This window comes from Poecilia reticulata, linkage group LG1 (genome assembly GCF_000633615.1).
Source record: "Poecilia reticulata strain Guanapo linkage group LG1, Guppy_female_1.0+MT, whole genome shotgun sequence".
Lineage (NCBI taxonomy): Eukaryota > Metazoa > Chordata > Actinopteri > Cyprinodontiformes > Poeciliidae > Poecilia > Poecilia reticulata.
This window is the reverse complement of record NC_024331.1, coordinates 3,067,745-3,091,288: the sequence shown is the minus strand read 5'-3', so window position 1 is coordinate 3,091,288 and position 23,544 is coordinate 3,067,745. Positions and strand designations below refer to the sequence as shown.

At 41.6% G+C, this 23,544-nt stretch overlaps 1 protein-coding gene across 4 annotated transcripts in view; it reads right to left on the bottom strand.

The window, feature by feature from the left end:
* The window catches only part of fbxw7 (F-box and WD repeat domain containing 7), a 103,845-nt gene that overhangs the window by 17,538 nt on the left and 62,763 nt on the right, over nt 1-23,544 (bottom strand). For 3 of the 4 annotated variants that reach the window (XM_017306189.1, XM_008398591.2, XM_008398513.2), the window contains 6 exons: nt 12,060-12,142; nt 10,666-10,807; nt 6,419-6,553; nt 6,205-6,328; nt 3,941-4,077; nt 3,332-3,445 (listed from right to left, as the gene is read on the bottom strand). In XM_017306189.1, coding sequence (XP_017161678.1) covers nt 3,332-3,445; nt 3,941-4,077; nt 6,205-6,328; nt 6,419-6,553; nt 10,666-10,807; nt 12,060-12,142 — 735 coding nt within the window. Of the gene's footprint in view, nt 1-3,331; nt 3,446-3,940; nt 4,078-6,204; nt 6,329-6,418; nt 6,554-10,665; nt 10,808-12,059; nt 12,143-18,213; nt 18,753-23,544 lie in introns of those variants that run through there. The other variant, XM_008398665.2, reaches the window with a different exon arrangement.

Here is a 23,544-nt window from a genome sequence, read left to right as displayed (position 1 = left end):
GACTAATAAAGGCTGGCAACAGAGAAGAAGAAGGAGGAATGATGAGAGCTTGGACTCTTATAGGATTTTTACTTTGGTTTTATGAGCATCGACAGACGGTTCACCGAAAGGGTTGACTCAGCCTCACTGACTGTTCTTTCAGAAGAATTGGGGGTGTGAGGATGGGAGTGTGAGGGGGCAGTGTGGTCTGACTGCAGCACCCAAACAAACAGATTCCAGCTCGTTTTTCTGCTGTAAGCAAACAATGGTGAGGCAGTTCAAACGCTGCAGGCGACAAGCTGGCCGGTCTGAATGAAGGTGGTTCATCCTGCTGCTGCGATTCACTGCACACTCCTTCCCCCAACATGCAGCCGCTGAGCCCGTAACTCAGCAACCTGTCAGCTAGACGTTTGGGTTTTAGTGAAGCCGAGCCAAAGCCAGCTCCCTGCCCGTCGGATCACCTTGGTGAGATCGACTCAGATCAGCAAATGCTGTGACTGGTGGGTTTATAATTAGCCATGGGCCCAGAGCCAACATTAGCATGTGTAAAGGAGAATCTTTGCATCCATAAAAAGCTTCCCCCACTCCCCTACTGTATGCAAAGAATGCCAAAAATCCATAACTGAGTGAAAATGCACAGCATAGATGCCTATAGACACGCTGAGTGTTATTGTTTACATCTGGAAATGTTGTGCAACGCTGGAGGGCAAAAAGATGATTCTTTTACTTGCCATCTGTAGCCATGTTGAGGTGGTAGAACAATTCAGTTAACTAAATGAAACATGGAGATGTAGGTATTAATTTGGCATCACAGCAAAGGGAAAAATAACACAGACAAACCATTGAACAACTAAAAACCACTCGCATTCTTATTTTGTCTTGTTCTCTGTCAACTAAGTTAAACACATACCTGTTGCCATGGCAACTAACTGACAACAGCTCCACTGATTTATCAGGATTCAACACCAAAAATCACACAAACATTTCCCATACAACCAAAGTTGTTGTGTAGGTCACTTTTTTTTTTTTTTTTACTGAACCACAACACTCTCAATTCCACAGCACATCTACATGTTACAGTTGTCAAAGTCAAGCTAGCACACTTGCCATACTTCCCTCTTCCTCTTTTTTTTTTTTAAACTTACACCTGACCTGTGAAATGTCATAGTCTTGTATGCAGCAAAGCTCCACACCCTTTTTTCTTTTATATATCACGTGTATTTAAGATTTTACCTGTTATATTGACGACTTGACAACTAGTTATCGTCAGTAAGCAATGTTTTTGCCCTCCATCAGAGAGCCGAAGGATGGGATCTAACGCGCATGGAGTCGCATTGCAACGTGTCTATAAAGAACTCCACAAAGATGGTTCCCGAATACGGATCTAATTTTGTGAAGAAAAAAAAACATAAGACATGTTCCATTTGTGTGCTCAGATGATCATTATAGATTATTGGTTAAACAGGAGACCAACAGGGAGGCATAAACACTGATCTGCAACCTCTCCACACCTCCACCTCCTTTTTAATAAAGCAGCAGCTCAGTGTGACCGCTCCAGCTCCTGCTATGAATACCAACAGTGTGTGCAGGCGGATGCTGTGGAGCAGCGCTGCGAAACGCATCAACGTAAAAAGCCAAAACAGACTGGTGAGGCTCTTCAGGAGAAGATTGGATCTGGATGCAGAGAAAAGTTTTGATCACCAGAGACACCGACAGCCTGCTGCTGTGAGTTCCTCCAGCTGAGACATGCGGTGAACATGCTGCCTTTCAAAACAACATGGGGCAAATCAAATATTTCTGTACATACGGCACAAGGAACAAGTAATCATTAAGCTTTTCATGTTTTATTGCTGTATTTATTTCTTTTATGCCTGCATGACTGAATCAAATCAACACTGAAAAGCAAACTATTGTGAAAAATGTTGATAATTTTGATTTATCGTTGTCATTATAAATTTTAGTTATTGACGGTAAACAAAACAAAACAAAGTATGATGTAAATGTTATTTTTGATAATTTCTCCACCGCTTGTTCCACGAGCAAATCAATAAATATCAGTAAATTTGAGAATCTGTTTAGAATCAGTTACGGTGTGCAGCTTAATGATATAAATCATAATGTTTGGTGGTTTATTTTTGTTTTATTCTGTCACCATTAAACAAAAATGCTTTATTCTAACAGGATTTAATCTGCAACAACAGCAGAGTAAATATTTCTGGAAAGAGGAAAAGTCTCCACTGATCACAGCTGTTATTGAGAATCAGCTTTGATTCTGCATGATGTTACATTCACTGATCAGAAGGGATCATTTCCTCAGAAGAACATCCGGGACACCAACACCTCACACTTCATCAGCTAAACACACACTTAGACCTGGGATGATTCAAGCTCATTCCTGACTGTCTTTCTTTTAAATGTGACCTGTAATGTTTCCCAAACAGGTCAGGATAGGTCTAGGGCAGGGGTGGGCAACTCCAGGCCTTGAGGGCTGGTCTCCTGCAATTCTTAGGTGCATCTCTACTTCAACACACCTGAGTCAAATAATGAGGTCATTAGCAGGACTCTGGAGAACTTGACTGCACTGAGGAGGTGATTCAGCTACTGGATCCAGGTCTGTTGGACCAGGGAGACATTTAAGAGTTGCAGGACACCGGCCCTCGAGGACCAGGATTGCCCACCCCTGGTCTAGGAGCTATAAAGAACATTCAACACGTTTTCTGCACAAAATCATTCCTAGATAATGAAATTTTAGTCTATTTTGAGCTCCTTTCATAATGTTTTAGGGTCTCTGTATCTTTAAATGCAAATAAGTTTTTGCTGGCCACGCCTCCCCAACTCAACGTTCACACTCGCACATAAAAATGGCTGCAAACAGATGCTCAATTATCTTTGAAAAGCAGAAGTGAAGCCTCCTGCGTAGCCAACAAGAACGCAGCAAGTGGTTTCTGAATGGTAAGTCAACAAGAAAACATTTGTCATTTCCAGCAGCCATTCTGCAGTGCATACAGCAGTATAACAAGCTGACCAAACATCAGCAGCGCTTGGGGGTTTCCTGAGGTTGCAGTGCCTGCTGATTTGTGACGTTACATTCCAGAAGGTTACGTTACACCAAACAACATCAACCTATTGCCAACTGGCTAAGTGATTTTTTAAGGTCTTTGGCTGTTTTTACAAATAGTAGAAATACAAATGGAAATACAAAAATGTTAATTTTGCATAACACGTCCCCTTCAAAGTTTCAGCCAAAAACTGCTGCAAAAATATTTCCATGCATCTTTGCCATAAATTGAAAACCGGCCTGGTGAACACTCTGACTTCAGAAAACCCAGCTAAAGAATAGAAACAGAACTACCTTTCCTGTGATGGCCGACCAGACCTTCAGTGTGTTGTCATCGGATCCGCTGACAATGCGGTTGCCGCAGAACTGGAGGCAGGTGATCACATGGTCGTCGTGTCCCTTCAGCACCTTGGGACAGGAGAGACGGGGTGAGACAGGATGAAGACAACAGGAGGTCAATGGTGGCGTGTCTCCAGGGGTCAGAGTGAGATAAGAGGAAAATGGAGGCCGTTTCAGAGGAAGTGTTTGGTTGAGTTTATATGCCCACACAGAAGAAAGCAAAAACCTCAGGAAGATAATCTGTGTCCTAAAATGACCTCACAATGTCCCAGAAGCAACTGCAACCTCCAAGGACTCCTAAAGATTTTATTTTTCAGGGCCATGATGTGAAGAAAATTTTCTTCACAGGTAAAAGATAAAACCAGACCTCAGACTGAAGGACACGGTCCTGAGAGCCTGCTCCATTATTATTACAGTGGAACACTGCAGACATGGACTTATCACAATTTTCCATCAATTCCAACCCTCAGGCCTCATTTGAAGCCGTTTTCTTTAACTTTAAGGTGTCTGATAACAGATCTTCATCATCATCTAACCCCATTGGGAATCAGTAGAGGAAGCTACCTTGGGTGATTTCAGGTCCCCTCTCCTCCAGTTGGTGTCTATCCTGTGCTGCCTGATGTAGGCGCTCTTCCAGGGGCTGTGGGTGAAGCCCGGCTTGGCCACCTTCCTTTTCCGTGGGGGCAGAGGCTCATCGATACCTGAATGGAGAGAAATACGAGCTCAATGTGCTTCACAGTACAAAATAGCAGCAGTGACTAAGGTCTGCACCGCCCTCACCATGGTGGTCACTGTGGTCAAACGTAAAGCTCAACACAAATTCTAACAAAAACACGTTGCAACTTTTCTTTGAAGGCAGATATTTCTGTCTAGATAAGAGCAAAGAAGCATGTTTTATTATATTATGACAAATATTTAACTTCCTTAATGAATATAGTTCCCACAGGACGTCACACTTCCTGCATCTGGGTTTCCCGCCACCATTTTGATAGGCGGAAGCAGCTTTCCACTTCAAGAACCGCAATGGTTGGATGTTGTTGGATTCAAGGGTGTAAAAAAAAAAAGTGATAAAACAGCACATTGACGTTTTCATCACATCCAGTGAAACTGAGCAAACTTTGTTACCGTAAATTGGGAGTCGACGAGTGGCTGGCTAATATCCAGAGGAAGCAAACACAGATCATCTAATACAGCACAGACTCACTCTGATCACTCCATTAGCAGTAAGGATGTTTTCAAATGTTTCTTAAAATAACTTAGTCAATAATGTATTGAACAGGTTGCTGTCAAAATATGTACTTTGTAGACAAACCTGTGGACTAATATGACAAAACTATTTCTATCTACTTCTTCTTGCTGCAACACCTGTGACTGAACAAAGAAAATTACATTCAGAGTCGCTGCTGTACTTCAGTAAACGCAATCTCGGCTTTTGTGACCATATTTATAATCACATTTTTATAGACAGCACCTGCTCATATTAACACTCCTATTGTTTGTTATGCGTCACACTTAGCAGGTAGCAGTGAAGGAGGCACATTGTTGTTAATAATCTGATTATTAATGCATCTTTTGCTGTTTCTGATGCTCACATTTACAATGTGTAGAGTAGAAAAATATTATTTTGAGACATGGATCGACTATATGCACATTAAATGCAACCACACATCCGGTCGTTTTGTACGAATAGAGGAGAATTCAGACTTCACTTGCAAAAATAAAAAGTTTAAAAGTGTCACTTCCCCATTTGGTAAAACAGACAAGATGATACTTCATAGAAGTACCCTTCCATAATATCTGTTACGGGAGGATGAACTTTGATTCAAGTGTGCAGTTGTTTGATCTTATAACAACTGCTTATCTTTAGTGAGACACTGAGTTCTTCCATCTGTCTGTTCATTTGCTATTGGCCCAAATCAGTGTTCCTGAGACAGCAATAAAAGATAAATTCAAAAATAAAATAACCTGCTTAAAATCAAACACGGATCTGAAGTATAATAAAACACATTTTTACAGTGTAAACAAGGATCCGGTCTATGACGATGTATTCAGCAGCAGCTCTGTACAATTTCTGCCGGATGGTAATTTTTGCACAGTCATTTCTTTAGTGATCAGCTATAGCGGCAGGGTGGGTTGCTACGGGTTACTTGCTCTTTCTGCTCTAATTGTCAGCTCCAGCCTGGCTCCACCATTGTTATTATTAGCTACCCTTACAACTGGAGCTCTGGCTGTTTCACTGCTTCCTGTTTAGTAGCAGATCAGTCTCAGCTGATCGACATTTTCCTGCGTTAACTCACACCACACTGGAACGGGACCAGAACAGCAGAACGGAACGTTGCGTCGCATGAGCGGAACATCAGAACAGAGCGTCACAGAACAGGAAACGGAGTGTAGCAGGACAGGAAACGGGACATAGCCTTGTTTGGAACTTTTCAGCCCGGGAAGCTCATCTAGACAGGTAGCTCAGACAAACCAAGCACCGTCTCTGAGTTCTTTGTGACGCTAATATTTAATCACTAGCTGTTAAGCTTGTGATGTGCGAGAGATCCCCTGACCTTTTTAAGTTGCTCTCTAACATCAGTCTTGTAGAGTTAGCGTGTTGCGTTAGCAAGCTAGCATGCAGAACAACGCTTGTGTTCACCTTCTTGGCTAAAGAGAGTGACTCATGCCATTTCTGGATGCCCTCAGCTCACTGGGTGATTCTACAGGGAGTGGACGAGCTACGTTTGCAGGTTTACATCAATTTTAATGCATGCTAGTATTTTTTAGTGATTCATTTTCTAGCATCCATTATTCCGACAGTCCCAGTGGGATGCAGCCAGACTCACCCTCTTCCCTGCATTTCTCTCTCCACAGCAGGTTGTCCTCTGCCAGGATGCGCCAGTAGCGACACGTCTGCGCCGCTTGCAGGAGGTCCTTCGGTTCCAGGAATGAAAGTACGTACAAAGCCAGCTGTTGACGGACCAAGACAACGTTAGAGGGCTGCAAACTCACAACAGAACAGGAGAGCAGGCAGAGGGCCAGGCAATATGAGGCGCTCACCTCTTTGGGCAGCAGGGAGATGAAGTCGCGCTGAAACTGCGGCTCGATCACCTGCATCATATGCTTGACCTGTGTGGGCTCACAGCTGTCGATCAGCTCATCCAGCGCTAGCAGCTTCTCCGGGCCGCTCCAGCTCTGCAGACAGCACAAACAAACATGGAGACAGGTTTCATTCAGGGGCCAGACACCGGGTTACAACGACACCGGACGCACTCAGTTTTAGAAGACATTCATCATTAAAGCATCAATCTGGAAAAGAATGTAGATCACACCTGTCAAACTCAAGGCCCGGGGCCAAATCTGGTCCACCGTAGCTTTTTATGTGGCACACTAGACTCCAAATTACATCAATAAGTCCCTCTACTTTTTTGCAAATCCATAAAATTCATGCAAATTTTATTTTAATTTTCAGATTTTGCTGTAATTTTTTTCTCACAATTGGCCAAAAACATTGTGTTTAAATGACTGATGCCTTGGTTTTACTTGATGTCAAGCTGTAGTTTGTGATCGATACAGTGATAAATAAAAAGTCACATTTCACGTCTTACATTAGCACAAATACTGCAAAAAATAAATAAATAAATAAATCAAATATGTCTAAATTAGCACAATGAAAATCTGTGATTTTGATTGCAAAAAAAACAACAACACAAAAACAATCAAGAAATTCTGGATGGACTGAAAAGGTGTTCAATTATTTATTTTTAAGGAACACTTATTGAATTCTCAAACCAACATATATTTACTGATATTTAAACAGTTTAATGGGTTCCATCAATACATTCTGGCACAACTGGCCCTTTAACAAAATTCAGATTTTTTGATAAGGCCCAAAATTTAAAATGAGTTTGACGCCCTTGATGTTGATGGAAGATTATTTTTGGAACGCGCACAAATTTAAGAAAGAAGAAGAAACAAATTAATTTAACAGGAAAACAATAATTGTTGAGAGTTCATTGATGTTACACTTTTTTCTTTTTATAATGATCAAAAATAACCAGAGTGAATAATTTCCAAACTCCCAGAAGGATTCATCCACCTGAGTCAAGGTGGTTTAATGCAAGAAAAGTTGAACATCTCAGGCTTTACCCAGCATGCTTTGCTCCAACCCATAAAGTTTAGCTGAACAAAGGTGCTCCAAAAGGCAAATGAATGAAGGCTGAGAAGAAAATGTGACAAAGACAGAGGTCAAAGTTCATTTTCAGCCAGTAAAGTATGAAGTAGAAGCAAACAGAGCCGACTGACTTCACAGAAGAATTAAAGGCTGACATTTCTATAAACTCACTGTGGTACTGGTGGAATTGGGAAGCCAAATGCAGTTCATCTTCCAGTAAAAAGGCTCACAGCTATTTTATTGGATTGTCTATATTATGTAGTTGTTGATATGAAACACTGAGCCAGTTATAGACATTCTGCTGCGCAGCGTAACAAGGCTCTATTGAACCAGATAGATGAGCCAAACACACTTTCTCTCTGATCTACTTCTTTAATAAACTGGTTTTATTTCCAAACCACATCACTTCTGCAGATATTATTCAGAAAAAAAGAAAAGTGCGAATTGCAGGGCAGCAATACAAGTATTCACACATAGCAGTGCCTTGAAAGCATCGCCTCCACATCTCCGAGCATGACTGGAGGTGAAAGTGTAAAAGTGAAGCAAACAGAACACAGTAGTCCATCAGCAGCTGCGTTTCCATTGACTGTATAATTACACGATTTGACATTTCGAAAATAAATGGGAACACGCCAATTTGGAAAAAACTTGTCAAAGGTTTGGCGGTTTGGTGTTTTTTTAGCCGAATCAAAATCGGTTTATTTTGCAAAACTGATGGAAACACTTTTGATGTTTCTACTGGCGCAAACCATGAATGAGATGACAGGAAGTAGTTGGAGGATGATGACACAAAATGTTTTTTAAAGCAGCAGTATTGTGTAAAATATAATTTTTTTAGCTTTACATCATGTTATCATGTTATAATGTTATTCCCTCATCAAAAACATACCTGAAGTGTTGCTTTGATTTTTTTCATCTCTATGGCAACCATTCAGCTCTGCAAAATGCCTGGGTGGACCTAGCGTTGCATTCAGACTAAGTTGTTCCACAGAGCTAAAGTTTGCACGTTTTCACCTCACCCAGCTCCTTCAGACTAGCGAGCAAGATTTAGCAAACACCAGGGAAAACTGCACATCAGCTGAGGTCATTATAGGAGCTACTTCTCGGTACAACGCTGGTAAAAACATTGTTAAAGGGTTAATAGAGGAGCCATGTTGTGATGACTTCAGGAAGGCGGAGTTTCAGAAGGAGCAGGAGTTTTTAAAGAGACACAGGCCCAATTTCAAGGTATTAAATTACAAAGTCTATTTTATTTTGAAACATATTCCATTTATATAGCATGAAATTAACAGTTACTTGATTGTGCTATATAATACTCTCCCTTTACATGTGATTTTCTTTTAATTTCTCTCAATTGCTAAATTGAGTTTTTCCAATGTTAGCAGAATATAGGCTAATTTTTACGCACATTTGTCATGGAAAGGCAGCAAGTGAGGCGTGGAAGTGCTCCAGGTGTCTTGGGTTTTTCCACCAGTGCATCAGTGAAAAAGTTTGACGCCATAAAGTTGCTTTGCAGCACCAAACGATAGTTTAATTCCTCCAGCTTCAACATTTCAACCGTTTCTTCAGAACAACACTCTGAGGTGTTTGCTGAAGCCGGTAGACGCAGGTTTGGAAAAGCTGGGCTCTGACGCTGATTACAGGCGGAGTGGAAAATCTGGCTCTACACCTGTAATTTGGCAACTGAAAGGTTTAGCCGGAGGTGCTGGTTCTCAGGGTAATGAGGGGCTGCAGAGAGCTGCCCACAAACACAGCGCTGAGCAACAGATAGTTAACTCTTACATCAACTCCAGCCACTGATCTTCAGCTTCAAACACGAGCCTCTCCTCCTCAGGTCCGTCCTCTCAACCTGAGATTAAAATGATTTTCTCTTCTAAAATGTCTACCTTGTTATAAACCGTTTTTCACAACTGCAGCAAAAATTTGGTGGACTGAAACATGATCAGAGGAACACTTGAATACACTTTTTAACCCCCGCATTTATTAGAGTATTTGTGGGGAACAAAATAGGGAACTGATGTCTATTTTTGTGATTCTTTGCTAGCTTGCGGCCTACTGTATCAAACGCATTATTTCTTAAATTCACCACAACCCAGTAATAACAGGAAAACACGTCCAGCCTCTACACATGGAACTTCATCTCCCTGTTGCTGTCAGAACAGAAATATTTTTGATGAAATAATGTTTAGAACAAACACAGAGGGGTCACAGGTTTACACAGCTATTAGAAGATAAGTCATAACTCTCTGTGGAAATGAAATCTATGACAAGTCATTACAGCAACGAAATCACCGGGATTATCAGGGCTAATAAGTTTATATTGCATCTTATTTCCTTGAGGTCGGAAGTCATTACAGATCCAGACTAACAAGACACAAGTAAATTTTTCAATAAAAGGTTTTGGCACTCAGATGATGTGGTTTTTTGGTTGTATCAACAGGAAGTGGTAGCAGGATGATGGCATGGCATGTTTTTAAAGCCTTATGGGAACAAACATGCATGTGTGATTTTAATTGTGTTTAATCAAAACACAGTAATTGCAAAAATTTTGCTAACATCCAAAATTAGATATTTTGAGTACATTTGGTGCACATTTGTGATGGAAACTGAGCTATTGGCTGTTCTACTCGTAACTGCACTGACTGAACAAATTAAAGTTGTTTTTACATGTTTTATCAAGCTTGGAAAGCTATAGGTGGATTTAAGTGTGCTGTACTGATGCAGAGTTACCAAATACATTTAGAATTCAGTGCATTTAAGTCTGTGTTTTTAAAAAAAGAAACGTTTTAAGTCAACTCTGCTTGTCTGTATTGCATCAGTGTCAGCCGATACTAAACCTCAGATATCTGTATCGGTATCAGAAGTGAAAAAAAGGATCGATACATCACTATCAGAAACATAGATATAGGTTATCAGATTCAGGTGAAGCTTTAATAAAGAGCTAGCTCTGAACCAACTCTCATCTTTTCATTGCTGTTCTGTCCAGCAGAGCTTTAGCTCATCCCAATCCCTCACCACGATGCTCCTGATAATGTGCTGGGCCGACACAACAAGGCAAAAATTATGTGGGAGACTAAAAGCGCAGTGATGGGACAAACACCTGCTCTCAGACGGCCCGCCAGAGGTGGCTCACCTGAAATGTTCGGAGCCATTCCTGGAGCCCCGTAGGAGGCTGGATTGAGGTGATTCGTCGTCTCTGCTGGCCCTGGCCATTGGCCGCTCTGATGTGGCCGAAGGTGGTGGGTGTGGCTGGACACGGGACAATTCCTGTTGGGCTGCAATTCATACACAACAAAGCACCTTTAAAGTCAGCATCGGCTCTCTTATTGCTCCTCTACAGGAAAGGAGCGCATGAACAGGCAGCAGAGGAAGCTCTGCTTTCAGCACCAACAATAAGGAACATATTATGGGAGTATCTGGTAATGCTTTGCTGCGACCCGGACAAATATTTAAATCAGTGCAGTGAGTCGATTAAAAAATGTAATCAAATTAATCTAGTGCTGTGATTAATCACTATGCCTAACTTCGTATGCTCACAATATAAATATACCCACACTTCTGGTTCTTGTAGGAATGGGGCCCTGGGCAAACCCCACCTTCTGCAGCACTCCAACCAATTCAAATAAAAAGAATTATCTGTTTGATTTCTTTTTTTTTTGTTCCCATCAGAAAGCAGGTTGTGTATTCTCCCAGTGCTCTACAGCAACTAAGGGAAACTTACTCCACTACACATGCATATACAAGTAGTAGCAAACTTGTTCAGGGGACAACTGACAGATAAGATATATTTTATTCTCTAGTTCTTAGGTGCTCTGCCCTGCGCAACTGCCCATATAACCCATATCAAAACTGCCACTTTATGAATATTTTAAAAAATTGTTCAAGAAAATGTTTTATCGTCTCAAACCAAACATTTCTGAAACTCATGGAAACTCTTAGGTTTCCATGTTGTTATACTCAGGAAGGCTTAACGGAAATCATTTTGTTTTAAACGTTTAAATACAAATTAAATCTGGACATACACAAAGGTTTCTGCTTAGCTACATTTATTTTCAGTCAGAGATTTCATTTGACAAACTGTGCAAGAGCACATTTCTGTGGTAGGAGGTTTCTAGAACCACTGATCCGGATCCGAACCGCAGGAGAACCTCTCCATGCTTCAGGTTCAGTCAGCTGGCAGGAAAAACTGGAAGCCAGGGGGTCAGTTTCATTATCGATTAATTTTTAATGGCACAGGGAGCCAGTTACAGCACACCGTTTACGCAGAAGTGGTTGTGTTGGGTTTGAATTTTAAAGCAGCTACATGTGATCTCATGCATTAAAGATCGAGCGCCAGAGGAACAAGCAGCAGGCAGGACGCTGTGGACGTAACCGGCCTCCCGCTGGAGGACGAACGCAGCTCCCAGAGTTCAGAACACTTGACATTTTCATTGGCACCGTTACACTGTGAGGCAGATGGCAAACAAAGGAACGGTCGGGACCTGGTGACCTCAGGAAAACGGCAGAGAGCAGGATCTCTGAGCGTACCTCGGATACTCCGGGCCTTTGCAGGGCTTTTTTCCTGAAGGGAAAGATCGGACCTCTGGGCCATGGTCCAACTTTCTCTTCATCTGAGGAGAAAAGGAGAGAAATAAAGGGAGAACGTTAGAAAACATGGCACCACTCAAGTTTATGTTCAGAAAGGAAAAAGATAAATAAATCACTTCTTTTAAAGAAGGCAGCGTTTTGAGACGTGACAAACCTTTCCACAAAATGTGAAAACTAAAAACACTTTTCATTTTGAACCTTATGATGAAGAGACAGACCAAAGTAAAGCATAAATGTGAATTACAATGTGACAATAAACACAGTCATCACCATAAATAGTGGCAGCCTCGTTCTGTGGGGTTGATTTGAGACAGGGGTTACTTTCCAGAGGGGTCACAACCACGATAACGCTGCACAAAGAAGATCCTTAGATCCTTCCAACTAGCAGCTGTTAGGCTCTAGAAACTCAGTAAGTGTTCACAGCCCTGCTAGTGTTCGCACATCTCTGGTGTTTGCACAGTTTTTATTTTCCACATATTGCAAATAGCCTATTGTCTTTAAATGCATAAATGTGACGCGCAACAGAGAAAGTAGGAAGACGTCACCAGAGGACGAAAAGAGAAGACAAACAAAAATTTCAAGACAAACAATTTTCTGACAAAATAATTTTTTTTTTTTCCTACCAAATAAACGAGTTACAGTTATGAAGAATCGCTCCCACGATACTTTAAATAGCAGTTTGGGAGGTTTTGAAAAGATAAACTTTGTGTTTGAATGCAGTTCGTTTACAGAGTAAATCTGAGCCGTTTTGGGGTGTGGCGGAAACTCACAGCTGATCAACAAACTGGGTTTTATTGGCCATTCACACGCTTCTATTACTAAAGGAGTTGTGGTTATACAACGAGTTGTTATGGCAACTTCTATGACAAGGCAGTCGCTGGTCTCACCTCAGCGTCTGGATCAGAACGGGATGAAACGAAAGAATGCAGCAAAAGCGACTGCATTACATCGCTGCAGCTACCTGAAGAGGAGGAATGTTTCGGACGGGAGGCGGAGAAGCTAGAAAAAAAGCTAGCTCATTTTTTATTTTTTTTTCCCCATGAGTTTGACATTGTTGAACCAGAATTTCCCCACTGTGAGACAATAAAAGGATATTTCTATTCTACTCAGTCACAGGTACAGACAAACCAGACTGAAGAGATGTAATGGTCCAATCAAAGTCCAGACGTGAATCCAATTCAGAATCTGTAGCAAGACTTGAAAAATTCATGCTCACAGATACTCTCCATTACGTCTGACTGAACTTGAGTGACTTTGCAAAGAGAAACAACATTTTTCATCTCCAGATGAGAGATCCCCCCCAAAAATGTCTGTAGCTAGAAGACCAGCAGGTGGGATGAAGGCCGTATGAATATTTCTGAACGGGACCTTAAGAAGGCCAGGAATGTTTTTAAAGACGGAGGACTGCTTTTGCAAGTTAGAAACATTGTCAGCATTAGGTGTGAAACTGAGGACATTCAAACATCAACATCACTGCATGGACACGTGTGTGTGCATTAAATTAATCTACTGGCTACAGAATACATTCTACATTTTGCTGCACCAAACAGAAACCAGATCCATGGGTAGACCAAAAGAGTCATCACTGTAAGAAAGTGCACTGTGGTTGGATGTTTCACTGTGTTTGAGTTCCCATGCTGAACATGATATCCACAAGAACAGGGAACGGTGATCCCTAAGCAACCAGACCAACAATAATTTCCAGAGGCAAACACATTCACGCCCAGATTCCAAGGGTACAGAATGTTCGTTAAATAACCACAGAATACGGCAACTCTCAGGAGGAGGGCACACGCCGCATTCTTTGGCTGTGATTCACATCGACTGCTCACAACATGATGATGATGGCTTCTTTATCATTCTTCATCACCTGCGTGTGCGTGCTGCCTCAGGTCCCCATTACAACCCACCGACTGGGCAAACAAAAGAGGCTGTGTGCGGGGCCTGGGCCAGCCAAGTTTCCTTCATCCCATGCCTGCCACTCTCCCTGGCCAGACTAACCAACACGCGAGTGATCGCCCTCCCTTCATCAGCAAGAGGAATTAGTGATCATATTCCTCTAATGTCTTGCCACAACGAGACGCAACACATGCGACCGCCTGGCCTTACTGTAATCATTTTCAATTGGTTTAGCAGAGAAACATGAACCATTTTAGGAACAACTTCATCTTTGAAGCTCAAATATGAATTCATCTCTGCTTAAGAACCACCATCCTTTATATGCCACTTTTATTTTATTGTCACTTTAAAACTACAGCATCTGAACATAAATGAAGGAACTGTGTACTTTTAGCTATTTTGTTAATGTGCTTATTAGTTACTGAACAAATAAGCACAGCTGAACAAGTTTAGAAGTATAAAATAACTTAACTTCCAATGTCCTTGATGAACACGTTACCAAATGATGACATTTTATTTTTTGAGCAGCTTCTCTTCCTCCTTGACCAAAGCGGATAAGGCCTGGAGAACTCCGACGTCAAAGTGCTAATTTTGTGCTGCCAGTCTGGTGAATTTAAGCCCCCTGTGCAGTTACTTTTCAAAATAAAAACGCGCGTCACATATCGTCACAATCTCTCCTTTTCTCAGGTGACCAATTGTCGAGGATATTAATTGTTCGTTACAGGAGCCATTAAACTGACTTCCTGTTTGCAAACCTCACTCTTTATGATTTTTGTTTAAAGACTGGAAGTGATGGAGTCATGTGACCACAGACAGCACAAGTAGCACTGTGTCGTAGCATAGCTGACCTTTACAAAGCCAAAAAAAAACAACCTTTTCTTTTCATTTTTATTTAAAATACCAAAAATACCGACTAGAACAAAGTGACTTTGGTCATCGTCAGCAATTCGTCTGTTAATTTTCGAAATTAACCAAAAATTCATGAGTTATTTTTGGTTTTTCTTCCAGGCCAACTTAGTACATTGTTAGTAGACTGGTAGCAAAACTAGCCATTGTCCACTGTGTCGCTTTCAGTTGTTTTGCCACAACCTGTGCAGGAAAACATGCATCTGTGCCAAGTCAGAGCATAATTAGATGATGGCTCATAGAAACCAGAAACCAAAAGCAACCCATGTTTCCCTTTAGAGGCAGACAATGCCGTTTGGATGCAGGTTTATTATTGTGCTATTGTATTCTACTCAGGGAACAACACTGGACATTTGACTCCATGCTGTCTGGCTCTACAGTGGCATGATTACACGTCTACCTCCAGATATGTGCTTTTTTTTGTTTATCACTATAATTTAGGGAGAGAAAGATTGAGCGTCTGTTTGTGGTTTCAGCTTCCTGGGCTTACAGAAATGTTATGAACACCAAATCTAAATGTAAGATGTTTTTTTTCCCCTCTAGAAACTCAAGCATGATATATTCAAAGGTATGAATGTTTAAAGAAGCTTCCCAAAACCTTCAAATTAAACATGTATAGTTTAGAACTTAGAATATTAATGTCCTTCATCTTTTTAGGCCAATCGGTATAATACATAGAAACAATATATATACACACGCACACACTGCAGGCGTCTAGAGTAACGTTTTCCACTGGTGCAGCCCAATTTCATCACAGCTTTACAGGCTCACTTTTAAATCACTGCTCATAAAAGCAATTTTCACTTGAAAATGATCAATTCATCTTCTAAACAAAGTGTTTTTGGAATCCAGTTTTAACAAGTTTAGACCACAACAAATGACAAGAAACCAAACCTGTGTGTAAATGATTACACACAATGTCCTGTAGGTTAAAGGTTTCCTGCTCCACTTATTTCAGTTTTTTCTTATTTCTCCTCAAAATTCATCTCATGCATGCAAAAGTGGGGAGTATTACTAGAAAAACGTCCAGTTAATTGATGAAGAAAAATTTACAGAAACATCTCAGGGAGTTTCTAAGCTGGATCAGGTGTGTAACCTATGTCAGACTTAATTTAAGACGGTGTAATTAGGGTGAGTTATTAGATATCTAGGGTAGCAAATAAGACCCAAAAGCCTTGTTCTTAGAGTGGTGATCTCACTGCATCGGCAGTTCAGTAGCCAAGGAGAGCCTGGGTGTGTGTATGCATGCGGAGGGTGTGTGTTTGTGTGTGGTATTGTTTTGTGTGTGTGTTTCAGAGTGAGACAGGAGAGAAGAAGAAAAAAAAGAGGGTGTACTGGTTGGGTTGAGAATATGTGCCTCTGTGAGAAAACCTGAAACTGGACATCAGCACAGGAAAGAAGAGTAGAAAAAGCTTGTTGTGCTAACGAGACTGAGAGAACGCAGTGTTTGGAAATCACTACGAACGTGTCGCTCCTCTTCCCTCCCCCTTCATCACCGCTGGGTTCCCTCTCTTCTGCCCGACCCAATAAAGAACCACGGGATGGATACAAAGAGGGTTAACGGCGTTCTCAGAGAAGCAACCACTCTCAGGGATTGTGGGCATTTTCATTAAGGCAGCATGTAGAACAGTTCTGGTCAAAAATAGTTTAAAAAAATAGAGCTAGAACAACGGAACCCACTCAAATCTAAACTATGATTTTCAAAAACCACAATGGAAACCAAACAGAAGAGAATAAATATTCAAACTAACATCCCTGTTAGACACTGAATGTTCAGGGCTTTCCTGAAGGAAAGCAAAGTCTGGCAAAGTTAAGCTTTGAGGTTCTTAGCACACAAAAAACTGCTCAAGCACAAGTACTTTTCAATCCAACATGAGGAAAAAAAGTGGTTCATTGATAATCATGCATGAAAGTATATGGAAAAGTGGTTGGAAAAACACAGGAAAAGTGATTGACGTTCCTGTCTTGACACATTTAATAGGAGAACCGATCTAACCTGCTGATCAGATCTGAGGATTTGCAGTGCACAAAAAAAAATCTGCCCCCGATTTCCTTCATGTTGGGAGATCGGTGATCAGCCAAAACATGAAGTCAATGTTATCCACTGATCTTATCTACCTCAGCAAAGGTCTAAAAATCAACCACTGTTCTCGTTTGTTCTGCTGTGAGAGGTTTTACTGACACACCCACCAGGTCAAGTCTGCACGTTCTGACAGTCACCAACTCTTTTGCCAGCTCAGCGATTTTCTTGCTATATTTAGCAAAGTTTCAAACAAAAAAAATATCGGTCAAAATCGGTATCAGCAATCAGCCAGAAAACTGCAATCGGTTCACTGCTACTAAGGATCACCATCTCCAGGTGGTTGATTAGAGCACAGTGAGCAAATATTTTCCACTATAAAAATCACTTCCTACTATGAGATTTTTATCTCAATGATTATTTGGACCAAATGAAAAGTCTCTAAAGAACAGAGCTAGAAATTGAATATAAATGATCTACTTTATTTAGATCACAGCACGGTTAATGTAATACTTAGCAGCTTGGACGGTGTGTCACCATTTAAATGAGCTCCAGTAACACAGGAAGCATCTTTGAGGAGGTTCTAGCTCAACCCGGTCTGACACAGTGACCCATTATCTGTGCTGTGGAGCCTCAGGCGAGGAGCACCATGTCAGGGAAGAGGCAGAGGCGCGCCGATCACATGCACACATCTCCAGCAATCACTTCGCTCAGAGGAAGATGAGCAGTGCTGCATAACATCTAATTATGATAACCCTGCAAGCTGGCCTGCAGGCGGACAGGCTGTTTGTCAGCTCCCTGTTTCCAACTTATTATTAAAAAGTCTAATTTTACAAAAGCAGAGCTAGCGGTTCGGTCTGCTGTGTGTCGGTTGGATGTGGCTTGGAAATGCATCCAGGTGGTTTAAGAAAGGCAGAACAGCAGCTCATGTGCAGAGCTGCTCTCGTGTGTGAAAAAAATCTAGATATTTCTCCAGAAATATTGGTGAATAATAATTTTTAAAAAATCCAACCATTATTAGCATTTCTAACATCGTTCTCCAAACCATATGGGAGCAGAGGCTTTAATTCACTACAGCTGAAGTTAAGAGAGACGAAGAAGAGGACAAATCACAGCGATGCAGTGAAGCAGTGACCGGTGCCCGCCGTGCCCCGTGATAATATGAAGGCCCCGGCAGTTAGAGAGCCGCCCCTGAGGAGGAGAGGGGGAGGTGGGGGTCCGTCACACCGCGACTCTTCCTCTGCAGCGGCCGGAGCCGACCATACTCACTTTGTAGAAAATCATCTTTAAAGTGCCGTAGAACCCCATCCTTAGAGCCGGGGTGTGTTTCCTTCCTTTCCTCCTCAGTGACGGTTGGTGAAGTCCAAATGTGCGAGCTGGCGGGGGAGCGAGGGCAGCGGCGGACTGTCAGGTAAATCCGCCTCTGGTAAGAACATGCTCGGGCACGTCACCGGACTGGCTCGGCTGCAGCAGATTCCCACGGTGAGGACGTCCAGAGGAGAAGGGGAGGAGGAAGGGGGGTTGAAAAGGAGAAAAGGTCCGCCGTGTTGCTTCAATTTAACCGGGAGAGAAGGGAGATTGGGGGGAAAGTGGTGGGCGAACAATACGATGATCCCGGAGGCTCGCGAGCTGCGACCGAGCAGCCTCTGCGTTCAGGGGAGGGAACAGATGAGAGAGACACAGAGAGAGAGAGAGAGAGAGAGAGAGAGAGAGAGAGAGAGACGGTAGGAAAACTGGGGGGAGGAGAGGACGGAGCGTCAGAGCGCAAAGCAGTGACTCTTCCTCTTCTTCCTCCCTACAGGATGGGATTACAGCCTCCCCGGTGGAGGCGGCAGGAATGGTGCAGTCCTACGTCTCCTCAGCAGCACCGTGTGCGGCGCATCCTCTGCTGATAGGGGGGGTTATGCAGAGCAGAGGAGAGCAGGGGGAGGCTGCAGGGTGGGGTACGGTCTGCTCGCGAAGGCTTCACTTGTTGCGAACCGCAGCGAACACACAACCCCAGTGGCTTCATGGCTCTGCTTCAACCGGTCCGCATCACACCGATGGATCCACATATGAAGATCACGTCTCAAAACATCATCCTCTCAGCCACACTGACGACGCACAACATTATGACCACTGGCAGGGGAAGTGATTAAAGGGGTAGCAATTTGTGTTTTCCAGGCACATTGGGCTATAAAATAGCTATCAAGTAACTGTGTTACCTTAAATTGTTATAAAAATGCTATAAATATCAAATATGACTGGAAAGAAATTTTACTTAGTAATTTTATTCCTTGAAATTGGGCCTCTGTCTCTTTAAAACTCCGCTTTCTGAAACTCCGCCTTCAGGAAATCATCACAACATGGCTCCCCTGTTAACATCTTTAACAACATTTTTACCAGCGTTTCACTGAGAAGCAGCTCATATAGATGAGCTCAACAGTTCCACCAGGTGTTTGCCAATTGCTGCTGGCTAGTCTGAAGGAGCTGAATGGGGAGCAAGCAGGAAAGCTTGCAAAATGCAGTTAATAGTATCTCAAAGCTGGAACTATGTTCCTCTAAGCGTCTTGCACGCTGAATAGTTGCCACGGGAGATTAAAGGATTTCTTACACATGAATCAAAGAATCAAAGCAACACACCATGCATGTTTTTGATGATGGAATAACATTATAACATGATGTAAAGCTAAAAAAAAGTAGACTACATAATGATTATGGCGCATGTTTGCGACAACAGCAAATTAATATTTTGTGCTGAAATTCTTGGATCAAAAGCAGAGAAAAGGGGGAAGTTACAAGAACGTGAGCAAGTTTAACAAGGACCAAACTGCCCTCAGCTGGGTCAGAGTTCCTGGGGAATGTTCCCAGTCTGCTGAGATCACCAACTATCAAAAGTAGCCCAAAAATGGAAGATGGCTGAACTGGTGAGAATGGACACTGAGCTTCACAACTGGATCAAGGATCGGTGGATGAAGGGGATCTGGTTTAATGTATCATGTTTTCTCTACAGTCAGCCAATGACTCCATGGGTCATATCTGATAGATGTAGTCTGTACTGCCTTCTGTCAGAACAGCAGTGAGTGAAATTCCAAATGATGATCCACGACTGACTGAAAGACTGTGCACCGCCTGTAGCCCAATGTCAACTACAGCAGCCGAAGGGAAAAATATCACAACCTGGAGTTGGCAGCTTATATTTATGGCGATGCAAGCTGTCACAAACTTGGACATTTTCTCCCATCAAGCCAACCACCAGTGAGGGGTTTGCTTTGACCTTTATGTAGGAGCATATAAACAGGGAGGAATAAATAAACAAAGTCCACGAAAACATTTAGTGTCCATTTCAAGGTTTATTCACACCAGGAAAGCCCTTTGGTTTGGACCAGAAGCAGACTTTTTTCTTTCATGCCTGATGGTGACAGGTTTAAAAAGATGCAGCCTTCCGAAGCCGAACAGTCATGTGACTTTTTCATGTTCATATTTGATCACACCTTTCATATAATGGGGCAGACCACCTGAGGGACACCCTTCCTGCTTCGGTATATGTCACTCCACTACTGGCGGGGGTTTCCCCCTCCCTGCTACCTCTTTGTTTTAACAAAATGGTCATGGAGAGAGCACCACATTTTTCTGCAGACATCCTCCTCGGTGAACGACATTACAATTTCCATTCAGAAGTTAACCTAACCATTCACCAGACGAATTTTAATAGGAGTTATTTAGTGAAGAATCACACAAATGTACATAATTTCTCACCGCGTCAGATAAATGTTCTTCAAAAGTCACCATGGCTCCTGCAGGTACTAAAACCGGATAGGGAAGCGGACTAGTTGAAGTGAAATGCCAGACAGCATTTCAGTATAAAGCACAGCAACAAACGTCTGACTAATCACACCACATTTTACACAGAGCTTTGTCGAAATAGTATGACCAGGGCCTGGTGTTGAGTGCGACAAGCGAATGCATGCCTGCGAACACAATGACACAACTTTCATCAAGCACTTACATCAATGAGAAGTGATTTCAGTACTTCGCATGAAGTATGTTGGGGTCTTTAAAGGCTTCGATAGACCAGTCTACCTACCTGCTTAAACTGAATCACATTCAATATTTCCTTCTTTTGAATTCATAAAGAATTAGCAAGGGAAGGACTTAATTCAGAGGTGATGGAACACAGAGTTCTCAAGCACCGCTTGCTGACACCAGTAGCTGCTGAGTGACTTGGAGTTGGAGGTTCACATCTAGCAGCAGTCTAAAATTTGAAATGGGCCACTATTCAACAGACTTTTATTTTGTTAGTGAAGTCCCACCCTTCTTCCATTATGCTTGTGAAATGCTAATTTTTTACTAGAAGGTGAAGGAATGGATGTCATTCGAGAGGCACAAAGGTTTAGTGGAACTTCAGTTGTGAAAGAGCTGGGGGAGTCATGAGATGTTGAAGTGTATGAAACAGAGTTTGGGGTCTTTGTGTGTTTTAATGGGGCTCTGCTGATGAAGCCCCTCTTGATGGTCTACATCGCTGCAACCTTTACACAGCACTCTGGAATGCTTGGCATGCGAGGGAAGTTGGACTGTGGCCTTTAGATCGGCCGTCACTCTTTTTCTACTGGTTGGTGAACCATGGCTGTGTCCTGGGATGTTTTCCATATTTTGCATGGTGTTGGATTAATGCTATTTTTGTGTATTGTTATTTTTATGGGACTGTAGAAGGAAACTACAGGGCAGGTGTATTGTGTGTAAAACTAAATCAAGTTATCTTAAATCAGGCAAATTCAGATGAACATCCTCATTAAACACTTGCTGCAGTATTTGAACAGCCGCAGGTGTATAAATATAAACTTGCTACAGAGTGGTGCAGGGGATAGCTTGTGGGTAAATGCAAATACCGTCTCGTTTGACTGCACACACAAAGACAACGTCAATGTCAATGTTTCTGTATTGTGACTTAGAAAGACTAATTAGCTTTGGAGAAAATTTAAAGATAAAGACCTTTATATGCTCTCCTGTTGGAGTGCTTACAGTCAAATATTTGCAGTTTTAGTTCCTATCCATAACCTATCAGAATTAGATGAGACTTCCAACACTTTGCCACAGAGGTAAATGTGTAACATGTGCAGATGTATACTAAAAACCTAGACAGTGTTAAATGACTTAAGGATGAATATAGTGTGGATTGTTTGACCAGTGAGTCCTTATAAAAAGCAGATAACTACTTAAACGTATACTACGCACAATAAACACCGTTACTTAAGCACTTATGCTAACATTTTGCAGGTGTTTAGTCTATATTCCTGAGAATAAATAAAAGGGCATATAGTGGCATTTTATAGAACAATTAAGTAGCTATTTATTATTATAAAATGCTGTATATGACATTTTTATTCATTTTTAAAAATTTTTTTTTTACAAATTTTACTTTGTAATGTAACGCCGTGAATTTGGGCCTGTCTCTTTAAAACTTTGTGCCTTTCTGAAACTCCACCTTTAGGAAGTCATCACAACATGACTCCTCTATTAACAAATTTTTTTTTTACCAGCGTTGCTCTGTGAAGCAGCTCCTACAATGAGCTCAGCAGATGCGCAGTTCCACCAGGTGGAACTCTGCAGTCAGAAACATCATCCTCCACCTAGTCATTGAGTTCAATGTGAGAAATTTTGGAAGCGGATTTTTTAAAAAGCTAAATAATCAATAAGCTCTATGGAAACACAGACTAAATATGTTATTGTTAGCCTAGCATTAGAACCAAAGATATAAATTCATTAGACTGCAGCTGGATGCCAATTCAAAAATGAAATTAGAAATGTAAGGTTGTAGTCAGCGTCAGAAACCCTCCCACAAATAATGATGCAGTAAATAAACTGTAGACCAGCGTTTTTCAACCTTTTTTAGCCCAGTGCCCCCAAGCCTTTATCCAGGTCCCTTACCGCCCCACACCAAAGAATTTGTAGGATATTTTGCACTGACCATTATTTTATTATTAATATTACTATCACTATTGTAGATGTTTTGATTTTTATGCTTGTTTCTGTATTTATCATCAAAAATAATTTCCCAGAGAACAAAAAAGACATGGGAATAGAAATTATTTTCACTGGTGTCTACGAAAAATGCAATGAACATTCAAGTTAAAACATTCAACATTCAAGTTGGTAGGCCTAACAGCAGCCAATCAGAGTGGAAAAAATATTCTTGTTCTTTGCCATTTTCTAGTTGTTAAATATTCCACAGAATGACCAGATAAAAGATGTTCAACATGCCAGTTTAAACTCTGAACTATTTGCAAAACGACTGAGCTCTGCAACATTAAAACATGGATAGAACTGTAACTACATTAATCATAGCTCTTCTTCTCCAGTGTTTCTGTGAGTTTCTGGTGGTGCAGCTCTGTGCTGCCTTCAGGAGAATGGGACATCAGAGTATCATCCATAAAACTTCACCCACATGGCATTTACTGTGCAAAACGGAGCTTTCAGTGGAAAAATAAAAGTTTCAGATAGTTTTAGTGCCATATAAATGTGAGACAGAAACATGGATTATATCTTTATATAGACCTGTCTATTGATTTATAGATTAATAGTTTTAATGGACAGAAATTACAAAGAACAAATCTGGTTCTT